The sequence below is a fragment of the Pan troglodytes genome, chromosome 18 (genome assembly GCF_028858775.2).
Source record: "Pan troglodytes isolate AG18354 chromosome 18, NHGRI_mPanTro3-v2.0_pri, whole genome shotgun sequence".
NCBI classification, from domain to species: domain Eukaryota; kingdom Metazoa; phylum Chordata; class Mammalia; order Primates; family Hominidae; genus Pan; species Pan troglodytes.
This window is the reverse complement of record NC_072416.2, coordinates 64,843,270-64,864,232: the sequence shown is the minus strand read 5'-3', so window position 1 is coordinate 64,864,232 and position 20,963 is coordinate 64,843,270. Positions and strand designations below refer to the sequence as shown.

Sequence of the window (20,963 nt, the reverse complement as noted above, 5' to 3'; positions counted from 1 at the left end):
TCCTTAAGAGAGGAAACACAGAGACATGAGGGGAGAATGCCATGTGACGATGGAGGCAGAGACTGAAGTGTTGTGGCTGCTAGCCAAAGATTGCCAGCAAACCCCCAGAAGCCAAGAAGAAGCGGACGGATTCTCCCCTACAGGTTTCAGAAGGAGCATAGTCCCACCCGTGCTTTGATTGTAGACTTCCAGCCTCCAGAACTGTGAGACAATAAATTTCTCTTGTTTTAAGTCACCCAGTTTGTGGTTCTTTGTTACGACATTCCTAGGAAACTGATACCCTGAGGTATCATTTTACAGACAACACCAACACAAACCTTTTCAAAATCATTTACTTCTTCACGGGCAATATGACTAGCCTTCTACCAAATTTGAGGGTGTTTCCTTTCATGAAGTCCATAGGTATGAGAAACTAAGCAGTGAACTCTCATCTGCTGCCTTTTGACCTTCCTACTTTCCCGGAGTGTATTTTATTATCCCTTATATTTTACCTGTCCACTTGGAGAAGGAAATGTGACAGCACAAAGAGATGATGAGCTGGGAAAGCCTCACACCTCTGTTTCCCATCAGTGTGTTCCATGGGAGCTGGGTAAGGGCAAGGGAAGGTATGGGAAGGTGTACTCTCACCCTAGTCCAGGAGACCATGCCCAGGGCAAAGTGCAATTCATCATCACTGCATCATTACCATCAAACTGTGCCATCTCTCTGGTCCCCATCCTAGGGGATTGGGGGTGGGGATCTGTGTTCATGTTCACCTTATTTCAGGCAGTTATTAACCTGAAGGTGCCTGTAGGGTCTGCGAGATAGCAGGGAAGGAGTCTTCATCTCCCTCACAGATGGTCACCTTGTCTTCAGCACCACCACCCCCCTCCCAATTGTTCTCATGGGGTAACCTCCTTCCTTGGCCTCCCATCCCCACAGGACAGCCATTCTCTTCCTGAAAGGAGGGTCTTTTCAGGAAGTGGAGGACTTTAAATTCCTCCTTGGATCTATGTTCACAGTCCTCAGAACCCAGCCTGTCCCAACTGTCTCTCAAACCTTCTCAACCACTCCCTATCCTTCACCTGACCAAACTTACTCTAGCACCTACAGCTTGCTATGCCTTCTTTGCTTCCTAGAGATGGCACCTGCTGTTCCTTATGCTTAAAACACCCTTCCAGCTGGGCACAGTGGATCATGCCTATAATCTCAGCACATTGGGAGGCCAAGGCGGGCAGATCGCTTGAGCCCAGGAGTTTGAGACAAGCCTGGGCCATGACGAAACCCCATCTCTACAAAAAAAGTACAAAAATTAGCCGGTGTGGTGGTGCATGCCTGTAGTCCCAGCTACCTGGGAGGCTGAGGTGAGAGGATTGCTGCCTGGGAGGTTGAAGCTGCAGTGAATTGAGATCACACCACCGAACTCCAGTCTGAGCAATAGAGAGAGACCCTGTCTCAAACAAAACAAAACAAAACAAAACACTCCTCCATCTCCAAACCACATGAAACATTCTTGGAGAGGGGGACTGGGGAGGTTCTTCTGTGCACCCCTGAGCACCCTGCTTCCCTCTATCTAGAGGAAGGCCACATTGTCTGGTAAGTGCTTGTTTGCTGTCCCTCTTCCTTCATGAGACTAAACTCTCCAAGAACAGAGCCCTGGACTTGTCTGCATCTGCAGCAGGGAGCCCCTAGCTTTGTGATTCAAAATAGGCTTGTGGGCTTTTCATGAGAGGAAGAAATGGGTGAAAAATAATGATCATCAAAATGAAAGTTATTATTCATGCAAGATTTGGGGGGAGTCTGGCCTCCTGTATTCAAAATCTCATTTAAGGTCAAAAGACACTTGGGACCCATTTATCCCCACTGCACAGGTGAGCACACTGAGGATTTGAGAGGTAAAGAGTAGATCTCACAGCCAGTTAAGTGGTCGAAACACAAGTATGCCTGATTCCAATGCCCCAGTCGCCCCCAATTACTGCATGGACAGAGGGCAAATTGGCAGGCTAGCGGGTCTGCCTTTCTGGCCGATGGGGACCAAGAGCCCCAGACCCGCTCGGGTACCGGGGCCGCTTACGCCCCGGCGTACCGGCGACGCGTGCGCAGTGCAGTGCGGCGCCCCCTGCAGGCGGCGCGCAGGAGACGGTAGCGGCGGAGGGGCGCTCAGTGCGCCTGCGCGCTTGTGGAGCTGGTGGCGGCGCTCCGCAGGGGCTCGGCTGTTTTCCGCGCGGCAGGCGCAGCCATGGCGCAGCTGGGGAAGCTGCTCAAGGAGCAGAAGTACGACCGGCAGCTGAGGTGAGCCGAGGCTCACCGAGCCGAGGGCGGGCCGGCGGGCTTCCCAGCATTCGGGCCGGGCCTAAGGGCGCGGGCGGCGCGGTCGGGCCTCCCTCAGGCCTTCTTCCAGGCTGGGCCGGGCCGTGCGGGGCGCGGGAAGCCGGCGCTCGGGGCTCCCGCCCTGGGCCAAAGGTGCTCCGCGAGGGCTGGGACCCCGTCCCCCGCCACGCGGTGTGCAGTTCGGGGGACGGGGTCCCCAGCGCCAGCCGAGTCGCTAAGGCGGCTGCCGGCCCCGTTGCGCCCAGGCTCCTCGTTTTCCGAATGGGGAGGCCCGGAGCGCACCGCATCCCGGCCGCGAGGGCGGCACAGAGGGTTAGGTTTTGTTCTCAGCCAGCGCTGTCCAATGGAAATAAAATGCTAGTCTCATGTGAGCCGCAAATGTAATTATAAATTTTCTAATAACCACACTAAAGGTAAAATGAAACAGATGAAATTGATTTTTAAATACAATTTAACCCAATATGTCCAAAACATTACTATTTCAACACAATATAAAAAGTTCTTGAGATATTTTACTTAAATTTTTATTTTTATTTTTGTTTTTGTAGAAACGAGGTTTTTGCCACCTTTCCCCAAGCTGGTCATGAGTATTTTCCTTTTTAAAACTGTCTTGGAGGACCGGCACGGTGGCTCACGCCTGTAATCCCAGCACTTTGGGAGGCCGAGGCGGGCGGATCACCTGAGGTTAGGAGTTCGAGACCAGCCTGGGCAACATGGTGAAACCCTGTTTCTATTTAAAAATTCAGAAATTAGCTGGGCGTGGTGGTGCGCGCCTGTAATCCCAGTTACTCTGGAGGCTGAGACCGGAGAATCGGTTGAATCCAGGAGGTGTAGGTTTCAGGAAGCCGAGATCGTGCCACTGCACTCCAGCCTGGGTGACAGAGCGAGACTCCGTCAAAAAAGCCCCCCCAAAACTATCGTATAAATATTGTATTTTACACTTACCAGCACATCTCAGTTAACACTAGCCTCATTGCTTGTGCTCAGTAGTACATGTGGCTAGCAGCTACCTTAATGGACAGTGCAGGCCTAAGCCATCAGGAGGGTCCTTGGGTACTTCCCCACCCTTGCCTTTTCTCCTTGCACTACCCATTCCTTATTTATTGAGCGTCTTCTGTGTCTTGAGGCTGTGGAGATAACAAAGCTGCTCAGCTTTCCTCCTTCCTGGAGCCTCTGAGACAACAGAAGTTATATGTCCCCAAGGACTGGAGCTTCTGTTTGCGCCACCAGCCTAGTGCTGTATTAGAGGCTTTAGGCACTTAGTTCTGAGAGTACCCTTGAAAGCAACCATTTCCTGTGCTTTACAGTTGGAGAAACAGAGTCTTGGAGAAGTTAGGTAATTTGCCCAGAGTTCCCCATATCTTTGAGCCAGGATGTAAACTAAGGCTCTTCTGGCTTTTTCGGAGGTACTCAGTTACATCCTGCTTCCAAGCTTTTCGGAGAAGAAACAAGGTAACAGTCCTTATAACCAACTTAGGTTTTCTTGTAAATTCTTGGAGTTCTTGTGTTTCTAATGCAGGTATAACTGTACATGACAGAGCTGAGAAGATAGTTGAGGTTACTAAGCAACTCTAACAAAAGAGGGTTTTTGCTGAGGGCATTCCATTTAAGTCCCAAACTTTACTTTCATAGTGAGAACTGGTTTTGAAGTGTCAAAGGGAAGCAGTTAGAAGCAAAATGCAGCAGTCAATAAGCCCCTCCTTACTTCACCTTAGTTGGGCCGGCAAGATAGTAGAGAGGACTGATTCATTTGGCCTATTCTTGAAACATGTTACTTAGAGACACACCAGGATTCTTTTTTTTTTTTTTCAGGGACAAGGTCTCACTTTGTGACCCAGGCTAGAGTGCAGTGGCTAGAGTGCAGTGGCAAGAACACTGCTCACTGCAGCCTCAACTTCCTGGGCTCTAACGATCCTCCTGCCTCAGCCTCTTGAGTAGCTGGGACTACAGGCATGTGCCACCATGCTTAGCTAACTGTTTTAGAGATGGGGGTTTGCCCAGGCTGGTCTCGAACCTCTGCACTCAAGTGATCCTCCTGCCTCAGCCTCCCAAAGTGCTAGGATTACAGGCATGAGCCACAGTGCCTGGCCTCCGTATTCTTCTTGTTTTATTTTTGAGATGGGTCTCAGTATGTTACCCAGGCTGGAGTGCAGTGTCTGTTCGCAGGTATGATTATTGGCACACCACAGCCTTGATCTCCTGGGCTGGAGTGATCCTCCTGCCTCAGTCTCCCAAGCAGCTGGGACTGCAGGCACACACTATCTCACCCTGCTTGAGATGCACCAGTATTCTTTTTTTTTTTTTTTTTTTTTTTGAGACGGAGTCTCACTGTGTTGCGCAGGCTGGAGTGCAGTGGCGCGGTCTTGGCTCACTGCAATCTCCGCCTCCTGCATTCACGCGATTCTCATGCCTCAGCCTCCTGAGTAGCTGGGATTATAGGTGCGCGCCACTGCGCCTGGTTAATTTTTGTATTTTTAGTAGAGACAGGGTTTCACTATGTTGGCCAGCCTGGTCTCAAACTCCTGACCTCAGGTGATCTGCCTGCCTCCGCCTCCCAAAGTGCTGGGATTACAGGCGTGAGCCACTGCGCCCAGCCAAGATGCACCAATATTCTTAAATTTACTCTCCAACTGTCTAAGCATCCATCAACCATATATGTCAGGTGTCTTCTACGTGCCATACTTTGATGGAGAAAACAGGTGTTTACGGTCCATCTGGTTCTTCTAGGCGATTCCTCCATACATTTGACAGCTGTCTGGGCCCTTATGGAGCATACAGTGGAGTGGAAAGATGGATGCTCAGCAAACAAAAACAAATGAAACCAGGTACAGTGGCTTGTGCCTGTAGTCCCAGCAACTCTAGAGGCTGAGGCGAGAGAAATGCTTGAACCCAGGAGTTCAAGACCAGTCTGGATAACATAGTAAGACCCTGTATCAAAAACAAAAACAAAAAACAAGGCGGTTGCTTGACATGCTCTGGAGGACATACTGACTACATAATAAGGGGTAATCTGCTTTAGATCAGGTAACAGGGAAGGCACATTAATCACTCTATTAGAATGTTCATTGGGTAATATACTTTAAAGCACTCCTGTAGAAGTTGATGTGAGGCTTTTCAGATGATAATTCAGTTTTCTTGGTAAAGCTTTTGCAGAAGTCACAGTAATAAGCCCTATGTCGAGATCTTAAATGCATCTAACTTAACTTAAATGCATCTAATATAATTTTTTTTTTTTTTTGAGACAGAGTCTCGCTCTGTCGCCCAGGCTGGAGTGCAGTGGCGCAATCTCGGCTCACTTCAAGCTCCGCCTCCTGGGTTCATGCCATTCTTCTGCCTCAGCCTCCGAGTAGGTGGGACTACAGGCGCCTGCCACCACGCCCAGCTAATTTTTTGTATTTTTTAGTAGAGACAGGATTTCACCATGTTAGTCACGATGGTCTCGATCTCCTGACCTCGTGATCCGCCCGCCTTGGCCTCCCAAAGTGTTGGGATTACAGGTGTGAGCCACTGCACCCGGCGCATCTAACATAATTTAAGAATAAATGAAATAGGGCTGGGCACGGTGGCTCACACCTGTAATCCCAGCATTTTGGGAGGCCAAGTGAGCCGAGATCATGCCACTACACTCCAGCCTGGGTGACAGAGCAAGACTCTGTCTCAAAACAAAACAAAGAATAAATGAAATAGAAAACAGATGAGGTTTTAAATCCAAAGACCCTTTTTAAATGTTTGTTTGTTTGTTTTGAGACAGAGTGTCGCTCTTGTGCCCAGGCTGATAAGGGGCTGGAAGACCAAGTTTCTGTTTCTAATTTGACCCTCTCCCTCTTTTCCCCTAACCATTCAAGGCATCAACCTGAGTTCTAGATTACTGTGTAATCACTATACTAATATCTGTTCCCATCTTACCTGTATTCTGTGGTTATCACATCAGTCTATGCAAGGAAAGTTTAAAGTTTAAAGATCAGCATTCAAATAAGAAAGCTGTATTTTCATGAAAGTTTTAAAAACGTCAAATTTGTGTCTGTTTTGTAGGTTGTGGGGTGATCATGGGCAAGAGGCTTTAGAATCTGCTCATGTTTGCCTAATAAATGCAACAGCCACAGGAACTGAAATTCTTAAAAACTTGGTACTACCAGGTAACGTAGGTTTCTGGTTGTGTTCTAAATATACTTCTTTAAGATTATGACCTAGAACTATGTATTCCTGACTGACTCTGTTTTGGCTCTCAGGTATTGGTTCGTTTACAATTATTGATGGAAATCAGGTCAGCGGAGAAGATGCTGGAAACAAGTATGTTCTATTCTCTTCAAATATATTCACGTTAAGGAAGGCAAGGCCTGAGTCTTAGCTTCACCTCCTCAGTCAGGGTGACTCGACTCTCAGTGGAAATCATCCTTATGTTTGGGATTATGGTGAGGAAGTGAGATAATATAGGTAAAGTGCTAGTACAGCATCTGGCAAATAGGGCATTAATAAATGTTACCCATCATTACTGTCTTTATTGTTATTAATATAAAGGAGTAGTCGTTATTCCTTTATTCATGGAATATGGGCACTCCCTAAGCTCTTGCATTGATCCGTAGGTGTTAGCATATAATTAACAATAATGCCTGTTGTTTGTGATGTCTTTTAGGCTTAGTCTAGAGGTATCTCTCTCTACACTGTCAACAAAAATGCTGTTTTAAAGATGGCCTGTATATTATTCTTTAAAGTTTATATTTAGACTTTCAGAACATGCCCAAATTTGGATTTAAAGCTCACCTTTTCAGGGACTTGAAGTCTGGTATCTCTCATTATGTTTGTCAGTAACAACAACAGTGAGTAAATATAAGGGAAACCAGCAATTAGTTCATATTTAGTTTTGATGCCTTTTCTTTGGATCGTAGTGCCAGTTTCTGCTAGGCACAGCACAGCTTTTTTATTGATACATACCAAGAAGTCTTGTTATCTTTGCTTACTTGGTTGGTTAGAGTAGAATGTGATAAAAATAAGGTTTCTTCTTATGGAGCCAGTGAGCTTATACCGAAAAGTGGCATCCTGACTCTGATCAGCAGCCTCATATCTGGGCCTTGAGACATGTCAAGGGTATGTGTGGGAGGAAGCCTGAATAAATCTGTTACAGTTACGTGCAAAAACAAATGGTTCAATACACCGAGAGTGGTCTGTGGAACACCGGTTCTAGGGAACGATAAGAGCCGTTAAATGGGCCAGTGGGTTCCATGGTGAAATTAGTTTGGGAAATGGATCAAATGAAGTAAAAATTTCTTTACCATAAGATTTTAGTATCACATGTATTATGTGTATTATGAATTTCCAAGAGGGAAATATAGTATATGGTGTTTCCCAAACTTTTTTTGTTTTTTTTTTTTTTTGAGACAGAGTCTTTCTCTGTCGCCCAGGCTGGAGTGCCGTGGCGTCGGCTCACTGCAAGCTCCGCCTCCCAGGTTCACGCCATTCTCCTACCTCAGCCTTCCGAGTGGCTGGGACTACAGGCACCCGCCACCACGCCTGGCTAATTTTTTGTATTTTTAATAGAGATGGGGTTTCACTGTATTAGCCAGGATGGTCTCGATCTCCTGACTTCGTGATCCGCCCACCTCGGCCTCCCAAAGTGCTGGGATTACAGGCATGAGCCACCACACCCGCCGGTGTTTCCCAAACGTTTTTTAGCCAAGGAACCCTTTTCTCTCAGAGGATCTTGTGAAATTCACATGCTGTGGTACACACTTTGGGAAAGAAACATTGATTTATTAGCCTATCTTTCTTTATAAGTTCCATCTGATTTTCTTCCTCCAGGAAGGCCATTACAATCTGTAATCACAATATAGTTTGTTTTATACTATGAATGAAATATGCATGCTATTACAAACAACTTTTCCTTTATAGTCAGTAAGCTTTACTTTTTTTTCCTTTATTCTGTTCACTTTAGTTTCTTCCTTCAAAGAAGCAGTATCGGCAAGGTAAACAATTAGAGAATATAGTTGGATGTGAGCATCTAATGATGCCACTGTGTTTTGATTGCTTGAAAAGCTTTGACTTTAAAAACGTGTATTATTTCTCTGAGAAAAAAGTTAACTAATTTTTGTAATCTTGTAAATCTTCATATGTTTGGTAGTTTAAGAACTTAGAGGTGTACTATCTGTGTTTATACATTGTATCCTGTATTAAAGCTAAATCTTGAGTAATGTTAATATTCAGAGGGTGGATTCTGGTTAACAAATTTTTTTTTTTTTTTTTTTTGAGACGGAGTCTCGCTCTGTCCCCCAGGCTAGAGTGCAGTGGCGGATCTCAACTCACTGCAAGCTCCACCTCCCAGGTTCAGGCCGTTCTCCTGCCTTAGTCTTCCGAGTAGCTGAGACTACAGGCGCCCACCACCACGCCTGGCTAATTTTTTGTATTTTTAGTAGAGATGGGATTTCACCGTGTTAGCCAGGATGGTCTCGATCTCCTGACCTTGTGATCCACCCGCTTCAGCATCCCAAAGTGCTAAGATTACAGGCATGAGCCACCACGCCCAGCCTAAAAAATCTTACAAAACCATGTTAGTCAACTTAGTGAAATGACTTTTAGCTTAGTGATTAACCACTCTTGTACAGGATTATAGATGTGGGTGGTTAGAGTGAGTCTGAACTTGATCCAGGATATCCCTGCCTGCTACCCAGAGTTTTTTGGTCATTTGCCTAATCAAAAAAGTAGAGTACAAGTAATGTCATTTGAGAACTCTGGATGATGATGGTTTTGCTCTGTTTTAAGTAATATTCTGTTGAGTGTTAAACACTAGGAGAAGCAGAATTGGCTGGGAGCAGTGGCTCACACCTGTAATCTCAGCACTTTGGGAGGTCAAGGCAGGAGGATTGCTTGAGACCAGGAGTTCAAGACCAGCCTGGGCAACATGTCAAGACCCTGTCTCTACAAAATATATATTTTTTTAATTAGCTGGGCATGGTAGCACATGCCTGTAGTCCCGCCTACTTGGGAGGCTGAGGCAGGAAGATTGCTTAAGCCTAGGAGTTCAAGGCTGCAGTGAGCTATGATCAGGCCACTATGCTTCAAACTGGGCAACAGAGCAAAAGCCTGTCTCTAAAAAGAAAAAAGAAGGGAAACAGAGTTGTCATACTTATGCATGAAATTTGGATAGTTTTACAGTATGTTTGCCTGTTCCATAAATTGGGGGATTATATTGTGACCAAGTTTTTTCTAATTCAAGTTAAATGCTTTGTTTTTAAAAAGAACCGAGCTGCAGCTGCCATGGAATTCTTACAAGAATTAAATAGCGATGTCTCTGGAAGTTTTGTGGAAGAGGTATATATGTACACACATTATTATGTCTGTGCTGAAATACAACTTTTTAAATAATTCAAAGCCCCAGAAATTTAGAATTTTGAATCTTTGTGTCATTTATGATTAGTTGAATTGGAATTGTTGCCTCATTTGTTGTAAAATAGCTTAACTGTCTCTGCCATGTTTAATATGATTGTGAAATTGTTTTTTTTGTTTGTTTGTTTTTTTCTTTGCTGTCCTGTTTAGAGTCCAGAAAACCTTCTAGACAATGATCCCTCATTTTTCTGTAGGTTTACTGTTGTAGTTGCAACTCAGCTTCCTGAAAGGTAAATTTTTATGTTAATATGTTTTTATTTTAATCTTATTAGATTTGCATTGTTTTATTTTCTTTGCACAGTCTATGATGATATGGTTTTAAAAATTGTTAAATTCTACAGAAACTTTAAATATGAAACTTTTTTTTTTTTTGAGCTCAAATTCCTGAGCTCAAGCAATGCACCCTTCTCGGCCTCCCAAAGTGTTGGGATTACAGGTGTGAGCCAACATGCCTGGTCAAGAGTTTCAGATTTATGGCTGGGCACGGTGGCTCACGCCTGTAATCCCAGCACTTTGGGAGGCCGAGGGGGGCGGATCACGAGTTCAGGAGATTGAGACCATCCTGGCCAACATGGTGAAATCCCATCTCTACTAAAAATACAAAAATTAGCTGGGCGTGGTGGCTCACGCCTATAGTCCCAGCTACTCGGGAAGCTGAGACAACAGAATCGCTTGAATCAGGGAGGTGGAGGTTGCAGTGAGCCAAGATCGTGCCACTACACTCCAGCCCTTGTGACAGAGTTAGACTCTGTCTCAAAAAAAATAAAAAAAAATAAAAAAAATAAATAAATAAAAGAAATTCTTAGAAATCTTCCAGCATTGAAAAGATGAGGAAGAGAAAAATACTGAAACTTTTTTTTTTATTATTATTCTTTAGACAGAGTCTTGCTCTGTTGCTCAGGCTGGAGTGCAGTGGCACAATCTTAGCTCACTGCAACCTCTGCCTCCTGGGTTCAGGTAACTCTCGTGCCTCAGTCTCCCAAATAGCTGGGATTATAGGCATGTGCCACTGTGCCCGGCTAATTTTTGTATTTGTAGTAGAGACGGGGTTTCACCATGTTGGCCAGGCTGATCTCAAACTCCTGGCCCCAAGTCATCTGCCTGCCTCAGCCACCCAAAGTCCTGGGATTACAGTTGTGGAGCCACCAAGCCCAACCTTAGATGTGAAACTTTTGGAATATATTTAGAGCAGTTAAACCAAACATTGTTTTTTTGTTGTTGTTGTTTTTGTTCTTTGTTTGTTTTAGTGATTAAAAACTAGTTAGAATTGATTATTGAAGGCTGGGTGCAGTAACTCATGCCTGTAATTCCAGCAGAACTAGGCTGAGACAGGTTCAGATCACTTGAGCACAGGAGTTTAAGACCACCTGGGCAACATGGCAAAACCTTGTGTCTACAAAAACTACAAAATTTAGCCAGTTGGTGTGCCTGCTTGTGGTCCCAGCTACTCAGGAGGCTGAGATGGGAGAATCACTTGAACCTGGGAGGTCGAGGCTGCAGTGAGCCATGATCATGCCACTGCACTCCAGCCTGGGCAACAGAGAATTGGTTATTGGAATTGTTGGGGGTGTATTTGTGGGTTTTATATTTTTTCTCTATCATGGAAATGTTTAGAATTATCTTTCTTTAACATTTCTCCTTAATATGACAGACTTAAGTTTCACATCCCTCTTGTCCAAAGATGTACTTTCTTTGAGACTGCAGCCTGTGGAAATGCTTGCTTTTCAGTGTGTTCTTGACCTGCTTATGTAAATGCAGTTATGTACCTTTGCATCTATTATTTAGTAAGAAAGTTGCTTTAAGACATTTTCATGTTTTGCATGTTTTCATGTTTGGCATATTTCCATTTGCTTATGTTCATATTTTGCTTTTTTCTTTTTAAACAGCACTTCACTACGCTTAGCAGATGTCCTCTGGAATTCCCAGATTCCTCTTTTGATCTGTAGGACATATGGACTAGTTGGTTATATGAGGATCATTATAAAAGAACATCCAGGTAAAATTGTTGAGCATATGGGCTTACTATTGGTTGCTTTAGCTATAATTTTAGAAACTTGACAATTTAGAAAGTCAGTTTTAAATTACAAAGTAAATTTGTAGCAGCACATCTCTAGTTGCAGATTCAAAGTGGCAATCAGATTCAATAGGCTGCAATCTACTCTTTATGTAGCATTATAGAAGGATACAAAGCATGATATACCACAGGCACAGCTTCTTCATCTTATTAGGAGATCCAGCAACTATGCAAGTACCCAGCTTCTTTTGCCCCCTAACCCACATTGGGCATGTATGGCTGTGGAGAGCTAAGGAATGTGGATCACTCTGACCCATGAAGTTACACCACCTTTCCCCACTCCAGTCTTTTTTTTGTTTTTTAAGACAGAGTTTCGCTCTTGTTGCCCAGGCTGGAGTACAATGGCACAATCTTGGCTCACTGCAACCTCCACCTCCCGGGTTCAACTGATTCTCCTGCCTCAGCCTCCCAAGTAACTGGGATTACAGGCGCCCGCCACCATGCCCAGCTAATTTTTTTTTTTTTTTTTTTTTTTTTTTTTTGAGACGGAGTCTCTCTCTTTTGCCCAGGCTGGACTGCAGTGGCGCGATCTTGGCTCACTGCTACCTCCACCTCCCGGGTTCACGCCATTCTCCTGCCTCAGCCTCCCGAGTAGCTGGGACTACAGGCGCCTGCCACCGTGCCCGGCTAATTTTTTGTATTTTTAGTAGAGACGGGGTTTCACCATGTTAGCCAGGATGGTCTCAATCTCCTGACCTCGTGATCTGCCCGTCTTGGCCTCCCAAAGTGCTGGGATTACAGGCGTGAGCCACCGCACCTGGGCGCCCAGCTAATTTTTTGCATTTTTAGTAGAGACAGGATTTCACCATGTTGGCCAGGCTGGTCTCGAACTCCTGACCTCAGGTGATCCACCCGCCTTGGCCTCCCAAAATGCTGGGATTACAGGTGTGAGCCACTGCACCAGGTCCGTCCAATCTTTTATTTCATTCTCATGCAGGCTTTAGGTTCTCTCAATTCAGGTGCAATTTCACACAACAAAGACATTTACATAACTACTGTTCCCAAGGAAACTGTTGTAAGAGACCAAAGTCGTTTATAGGCAGACCTCCATCAGCTGAGGGTTTATATAAGCCCTTTACTTATAAAATTTTAATCTTAGATCATCATAAAATTTTCATCCAGTATTCATAACAGTGCTCTTTATTGACTCAAGAAAGCATTTTTACTATAAGCCAAGCACTCTGCTAATGTGGTGATAGCCATTGGCATTGGTACCGTCACTGAGGAGTAATATCTGTGTGGGCAGTTAGGGAGTGCTTGTCAGGATAAGCTCTGGCTGCTGGTGGTGAGCCATTTAAGAGTTGAAAGTGGTGTCAACTGATGGGAGGGAACAAAAGAGTTGAAAGTGGGAGAGTGACCATGTAAACATTTTATTTTAAATGGGTCACTTTGAAGTTGAGTAGAAAGTAAATGGATTTAAAGGGGCAAAGATTGGAGGCAGTGATTGCTGTTAGAAATTTCCAGTGGCCTAAGTAAGAGAGAGTATGTTCTTTTTCCTAATTTAGGGAAGAGAAGAAGAGAGGGTAGATAATAATGAAGGTTCAGCATTGCTAGTTGTGTGCCTGCCTTTATAAGAATTATTTCATTTACTCTTTCCAAAACCTTTATAAGGTACAGATTGAGCATCCTTAATCCAAAAATCCAAAATCAGAAATGCTCCAAAATGCAAAACTTTTTGAGAACTGACATAATATTCAAAGGAAACACTCATTGGAACATTTCTTACTTCAGATTTTTGGGTTAGAGAGCTCATCTAATATGTATTTGCAAATATACCAAAAACTCAACAAAATCCAAAACACTTATGGTCCCAAGCATTTTGGATAAGAGAGATACACAATCTGTAGATACTTTAATATCTGCTTTTTATAGATGATGCTGAGGCAATGAGAGATTAAATTATTTGCCTAAGGTCACTTAGTTAGCAAGTGACAGAACTGGGCCTACCTCTAAGCACTCACTGAAATTATACACTCTCCTGTCCTCTCTCATGTGGAGAGCAGTGTACAGAGTGAGATTAGGAAGTGGGGAGTTACTGCTGTTGGGGCCAAGGAGGCAAGAAGTGAAGGATGCCCATCAGGTTTCTGGAGAAGAAGTCTAGGTAGATGGTGATGCTGTCTATTGAAGACCACAAGAGGAGGAAGGATAGGTTGTTAGTTGCTATCTGTACATAGGGTTTGTCAATTTTGAGCTTTTCCAGTTAGAACAAATTGTGTTCTAAAGGAATCTTGGTTTTACTTTTACTAAAACTTTATAGTTGACTTAAGATTTCTGCATTTTACTATATGTAAATCGTACCTTAATAAAACAGTGAAAAAACCTGTGGGCCCTGTGTCCATTTAAAAATTAAAGATTTCCTAAGTTTCTATAATTCAGTGTATTGTCATCAGTATTGCCAAAGAATTAAGTTTATCTTTTGAGCTGGGCACGGTGGCTCACACCTGTAATGCAAGGACTTTGGGAGGCCGAGGCAGGAGGAGCCCTTGAATCCAGGAGTTTGAGACTAGCCTGGGTGACATAGTGAGACCCTATCCCTACAAAAAAATTAGCTGGGCACAGTGACACGAGACTGTAGTCCCACCTTCTCAGGAGGCTGAGGTGGGAGGATCCCTTCAGCCCAGGAGTTTTCAGCAGTGAGCTATGATTGTGCCACTGTACTTCAGCCTGGGTAATACAGCAAGACCCCATCTCTCTCTTTTTTTTTTTTTAAGTGTTAAATTTATCCTTTTGAATTCTTTGTTTCACAGTAATAGAATCTCATCCAGATAATGCATTAGAGGATCTACGACTAGATAAGCCATTTCCTGAGCTGAGAGAACATTTTCAGTCCTATGATTTGGATCATATGGAAAAAAAGGTTGGTAGTGTGTGTGACCTTACATTTACAGATAGACTTAAAACATTTTTTTTAACCTAAGGTTTTTGAATTACACTAAAGTGAGAAAATCCTATAAACTTCCATATTCCTGTCATCCAGATTACCCAATAACAGTATTTTACCTTGTTTTCAACATATTAATTTTTCTCCAAAATTAAAAAACTTTTTTACTGAAGACAAGTACATATACTGAACATCTGTGTAATCACTACCCAGGTCAAGAAATTGGACATTAACCTATTCCAGGTGGGGAGATGGGGATGGTTAATGGGTACCAAAAAAAAATTAGAAAGAATGAATAAGATTTACTCCTTGAAAGCACAACAAGGTGACTATAGTTAGTAATAACAACTTAGTTATACATTTTAAAATAATTAAAAGAGTTTAATTGGATTATTTGTAACATAAAGGATAAACGCTTGAGGGGATAAATGCTATACAGATACCCCATTCTCCATGATGTGCTTATTTCACATTGCATGCCTGTATCAAAGCATGTACCCCATAAATATATACACCTAAGTACCCACAAAAATTGAAAGTAAAAAATTTTAAAACAAAAAACAGAAATAAAAAAATTCCAAGAAGTTCTCTTTATGGACTTTTTCTAAACAAATAGAAATAATGACATAACACTATAAGGAGTATATGTATTTTTTCCCACTTCCATATTAATTAACATGCAGTTGTTTATTTGGTTCATCAGAAAACAGAAAAGATCCTCCTTTCTTACTTAGGATTGGTGTCTGAAATTGAGATTTGAGCTGTGTTTTTGGGTGGCAGTCTCTGAGACTGTTTTGCTGGTATAATGGGGACAATCATAGTATATATGTGACATACTAGGTATCTGCCTCTAGAAAAATTTGTAAAGCAGTTTTTATTAACTCAGTTCATTTTCGTCTATTCACTACTATGCATATATTAGGAGATCATAAATATTGTTGAATTTGTTGAAAACGAGATGGTACAGTGAAGAATTCATAATACTGATATTTTCTTTTATTTGTCTCTCATTTTTAGGACCACAGTCATACTCCATGGATTGTGATCATAGCTAAATATTTAGCACAGTGGTATAGTGAAGTATGTCCTTTTTTTAAAAAAATTTCATATGCAACTGTATTTTCAGTTTCTTACAAAGGATTTCCTTGATGGGGAATGGGAGATTAATTTTTTTTCCTTATGGGGTTGTATGGTAGGGCAAATGGATGCTTTTAAATTTAAATCTAGCAGTTCCTCTTTTGATCCTGATAATTTTAATTAACAAAATGAAATTCAATAAATGTCATTATGAAACTGGCAGGGGGATTGAATGTAGATAAATGGTCACAGTGTCTGTTTTCTATCAAGTGAGCCTCTGATTTCACAGAGAAATATATTTGTTGATGAAATCTTATGTAGAGAATGGGGGACACTTTAGACTTTCAATTTCTGTATTTTGAATTTTAATAACTAGATTTTTAAAATTTTTAACCAATTTAGACAAATGGACGAATACCTAAAACGTATAAAGAAAAAGAGGACTTCAGAGATTTGATTAGACAAGGTAATATGGGATATGATTAAATACTGTATAAAGCTTGAAAAGCAAATTGCTAGAGGCAGGTGCTTATTGGATTTCTGTTAACACCTTTGTCAGATGATACCATCATGAGCTTTTATTTTCCTTCTGGAGAAGTTAAGAAGCCACGCCTTGTATAGTTTTAAGGACTAATGATAAGCCGTATTTCTTAAGATTTAATATTCTGCAGGATCTGACAAGGTTATTTTTATAATGGGGGAACAGAAGAGTGAAAAGAAAAGGGCTGTTTGCTAACAATTTCCCATTACAATAGGAATTCTAAAAAATGAAAATGGGGCTCCAGAAGATGAAGAGAATTTTGAAGAAGCTATTAAAAATGTGAACACAGCACTAAATACAACTCAGGTAATGAAAGAGTTGCTGAGGGATTCACATGAACAAGATGTTTTCTAGAGTCCTTGGCTATTAAATGGTTGACTATAATGATTTAAGTTAATATTTTCTAAATGTATAGTTAGAAATAAATACAGGGCCGGGCATGCTGGCTCATCCCAGCACTTTGGGAGGCTGAGGTGGGTGGATCACCTGAGGTCAGGAGTTCGAGACCAGCCTGGCCAACATAGTGAAACCGCGTCTCTACTAAAATTACAAAAATTAGCTGGGCATGGTGAACATACCTGTAATCCCAGCTATTCGGGAGGCTGAGGCAGGAGAATCACTTGAACCCAGGAGGCAGAGGTTATAGTGAGCCAAGATTACACCACTGCACTCCAGCCTGGGCAACAGAGTAAGACTCCGCCTCAGATGCCTTTGGTTTTGTTATGGCTTAGTTGTTGAGGTCTGACCATTGAAGTTTTTGGGGAGCTTTGGAATAACACCTGGTAGTTTAAGTTAGAATTTTCTTGTAACTTAAAACAGCAAATATGCTGCCTTTCAAGTTAGGAAGGCACGTAAGATATTATTACCAACTTTTTAGAGACAACAAGGCAGTGTTGCTGAGTGATTAAAAGTGTGCTGGCTGGGGCCAGACGCGGTGGCTCACACCTGTAATCCCAACACTTCTGGGAGGCCGAGGAGGGCAGATCACATGAAGTCAGGAGTCCAAGACGAGCCTGGCCAACATGGTGAAACCCCATCTCTATTAAAAATACACAAAATTAGCTGGGCATGGTGGTGGGCACCTGTAATCCCAGCTACTTGGGAGGCTGAGGCAGGACAACTGCTTGAACCTGGGAGGTGGAGATTGCAGTGAGCTGAGATCTCACCAGTGTACTCCAGCCTGGGCAACAAGAGCGAGACTCTGTCTCAAAAAAAAAAAAAAAGTGTTTGCTGGCCAGGTGTGGTGGCTCATACTGTAATCCCAACACTTTGGGAGGCCAGGGCAGAAAGATTGCTTGAGCCCAGTTCAAGACCAGCCTGGACAACGTAGGGAGATCTTGTCTCTACAAAAAATTTAAAAATTAGATGGGTGTGGTGGCATGCACCTGTAGTCTCAGCTACTCTGGACCCTAAGGTAGTGGGAGGATCGCTTGAGCCTGGGGGGTTGAGGCTGCAGTGAGCCATGATTGTGCCACTGCACTGCAGCCTGGGCAATGATATGAGACCCTGCGTCCAAAAAATAAATGTGCTTTGTGAATCACTTTTCTGGGGTGATGAACATTTTCTGTTTTAATTGGGGTTATGGTTAAAAATATGTATATATAGTTATCAAAATGCATTGAATTGGACATTTAAAATCTCTGTATTTCACTGAATATAAAACCACAGTTGAAAAGATTCTAATAGTTGGGGGGCAGTAAGCTAAATAAACAGATAAAAATGCACCAGGTGCTGTGAACAAAATTACAGCAGAACAAAGGGTCAGAGGGCATGTTGGGGACAAGGGAATCCGGGGTTAAGAGACAATTGTACATAGGGAGCCAGGGAGACTTTCCAAAAGACATTTAAGCAGAAGCCTGAGTGAAGTGACACGCAGAGGTCTGGTGGAAGAGCTTTTCAGTTGGAGGGAGCACATGTGCAAAGGCCCAGAAGTGGGATGAAGCTTGACTTTTGTTCAAGCATCAGTAAGCAAGTCAGTGTGATTGGAGTGAAGTGTAAAAGGGGGAAAAGTGGTAGGAAGGATTTGAGTTTGGAGAGGCAGAAAGGGCCAGATCATAAAGGGCTTGCAGGCTATTTAAGCATTTCAATCAGGGAAGTGGATTGAGCTGCTTTGTATTCTAAAAGACCATTCTGGCTTTCATGAGGAGAACACAATTGAGGGGACTGGGAGTGGAAGCAGAGAGACCAGTTAGGAGGTCCCACTGAGACATTTCTTTTTTCCACCCATCAGTAGAATCCAAGCCTATGATTTGTGTGTGTGTGTGTGTGTGTGTGTGTGTGTGTATATTTTTTTTTGAGATAGGGTCTCACATTGGTGCCCAGGGTAGAATGCAGTGACAAATCACTGCTCACTGCAGCCTTGACCTCCTGGGCTCAAGTGATCCCCCCACCTCAGCCTCCCAAGTAGCTGGGACCACAGGCACGTGCCACCACACCCAGCTAATTTACTTTTATGTTTTCTATAGACGGGGTCTTCCTGTTTTGTTCAGGTTGGTCTCAAACTCCTGGGCTCAAATGACCCTCTCACCTTGGCCTCCTGAATGCTGGGATTATAGATATGAGCCATTGTGCTCTGCTTTATACTCTTGATTAACGTATGAAGATCTTGCTAGCAATAAAATTACTTTATGGTTTTAGTTTTTTTCAGAGTGGTTGTCTCAACGGTCACTAATTAGGGTGCAAGGGTTTCAGATTTTTGACAAGATGGAAAATCATGAAATACTACAAGTCTATAATCTGTTTTGTCTTCAGATGTAACTATATAAAATAATTTACTGGGGCCCCTTCTTTACCCCATTTATGATATAAGAGAATAGGTATTAAATGGTAGCAACAGTGGGCCGGAGAGGTCTTTCTTCCATTCTTTCCCCATCAAATCTTCATATGGTACTGATTCTAAATAAAATTATAAACAAATCAGAAGTTTGTATTTGATTACAATTTGAGAATTCAAAGAACATATCTGAAGAAATAGCACTGAAAATAAAGATGGGCGAATTCTTAATACTGTGTAAGTAAATGTTTCATGTTCCTTTGTTAGATCCCAAGCAGTATTGAAGATATATTTAATGATGATCGCTGCATAAATATCACCAAACAGGTAACAACAACAAAAGTAAAAACATTGCTGCTAAAACTTTGGGTCAAAGTAAAACGCCACTTAATGTTAATTTTTTCTTATTCTTTTAGACTCCATCATTTTGGATTTTAGCTCGTGCCTTAAAGGAATTTGTGGCCAAAGAGGGTCAAGGAAATTTACCTGTTCGAGGCACAATTCCTGATATGATTGCAGATTCAGGCAAATATATAAAACTGCAAAACGTGTATGTCACTGTTTTCAAACTATGTAATAGAAAAAGTCTGATTATATTAGAGATAAACATTTTATCATCCTGTCAGAAATCAAATGAAAGTTTATTACAACCTCATTGCTTACAAATAAACTAGGCCAGCTGCAGTGGCTCATGCCTGTAATCCCAACACTTTGGGAGGCCAAGGTGGGAGAATTGCTTGAGTCCAGGAGTTTGAGACCATCATGGGCAACATAGTGAGACTTCCATCTCTACAAATTGAAAAATTAGGTGGGCATGGTAGCGTTCGCCTTTAATCTCAACTACTCAGGAGGCTGAAGCAGAAGGATCTCTTGAGCTCAGGAGTTTGAGGCTGCAGTGAGCCATGATCATGCCACTTCACTTCAGCCTGGGTGACAGAGCAAGACCCTGTTTCAAATAAATAAGTAAAAATAAGCTGAAGAACTTAGACCAGGCTGGGCGCAGTGGCTCACGCCTGTAATCCCAGCGCTTTGGGAGGCCGAGGCAGGCGGATCACGAGGTCAGGAGATTGAGACCATCCTGACTAACACGGTGAAACCCCGTCTCTACTAAAAATACAAAAAAATTAGCCAGGCATGGTGGCAGGCGCCTGTAGTCCCAGCTACCCGGGAGGCTGAGGCAGGAGAATAGCGTGAACCCGGGAGGCGGAGCTTGCAGTGAGCGGAGATCGCGCCACTGCACTCCAGCCTGGGCGACAGAGTGAGACTCTGTCTCAAAAAAAAAAAAAGAACTTAGGCCGGGCGTGGTGGCTCACGCCTGTAATCCCACCACTTTGGGAGGCCGAGACGGGTGGATCACGAAGTCAGAAGATCAAGACCATCCTGGCCAACATGGTGAAACCCTGTCTCTACTAAAAAAATACAAAAAATTAGCCAGGTGTGGTGGCGCGCACCTGTAGTCCCAGCTATTCGGGAGGCTGAGGCAGGGGAATCGCTTGAACCCAGGAGACGGAGGTTGCAGTGAGCCAAGATCGTGCCACTGCACTCCAGCCTGGAGACAGAGCAAGAGTCCGTCTCAAAAAAAAAAAAAAAACTTAGGGGGCAATTCTTTTTAAGCTCAAAGCAAAATTGAATGGGAAATACAGAATTACCACATATGCCTAGGAGGCAGAGTTTTTTTTCATACTTCATGATAAATATTTGATCACTTAACTCTGTGCTATGAACTATATGTATTAAGTAATTTAACACACACACAAGGTTCACAACGACCTTATGAGAGAGAGAGAGACCGTTACTGGCCCCATTTTACACATGAAGAAACTAAGGTATTGAAAAGGTTACTTATGCAAGGTCAGATAGCTGGTAAATGGCAGAACCAAGATTTGAACCCCAGGAAACCCAGTACCAGAGCCTGTATGTTTAGCTATGG

The 20,963-nt window shown here is 43.0% G+C and overlaps 1 protein-coding gene across 3 annotated transcripts in view; it reads left to right on the top strand.

The window, feature by feature from the left end:
* Positions 1 to 2,106: 2,106 nt before the first annotated feature.
* Positions 2,107 to 20,963, top strand: part of NAE1 (NEDD8 activating enzyme E1 subunit 1) — a 28,157-nt gene continuing 9,300 nt past the window's right edge. The window contains exons 1-14 of one of the 3 annotated variants that reach the window (XM_009430923.5): positions 2,112 to 2,271; positions 5,038 to 5,135; positions 6,343 to 6,446; positions 6,540 to 6,600; positions 8,240 to 8,270; positions 9,541 to 9,612; positions 9,838 to 9,917; positions 11,574 to 11,683; positions 14,509 to 14,618; positions 15,660 to 15,722; positions 16,122 to 16,185; positions 16,475 to 16,566; positions 19,301 to 19,360; positions 19,450 to 19,583. In XM_009430923.5, coding sequence (XP_009429198.1) covers positions 5,101 to 5,135; positions 6,343 to 6,446; positions 6,540 to 6,600; positions 8,240 to 8,270; positions 9,541 to 9,612; positions 9,838 to 9,917; positions 11,574 to 11,683; positions 14,509 to 14,618; positions 15,660 to 15,722; positions 16,122 to 16,185; positions 16,475 to 16,566; positions 19,301 to 19,360; positions 19,450 to 19,583 — 1,016 coding nt within the window. In that variant the 5' untranslated portion in view covers positions 2,112 to 2,271; positions 5,038 to 5,100. Of the gene's footprint in view, positions 2,272 to 5,037; positions 5,136 to 6,342; positions 6,447 to 6,539; positions 6,601 to 8,239; positions 8,271 to 9,540; positions 9,613 to 9,837; positions 9,918 to 11,573; positions 11,684 to 14,508; positions 14,619 to 15,659; positions 15,723 to 16,121; positions 16,186 to 16,474; positions 16,567 to 19,300; positions 19,361 to 19,449; positions 19,584 to 20,963 lie in introns of all 3 variants that reach the window. The other 2 variants (NM_001246388.2, XM_063796223.1) reach the window with 2 other exon arrangements.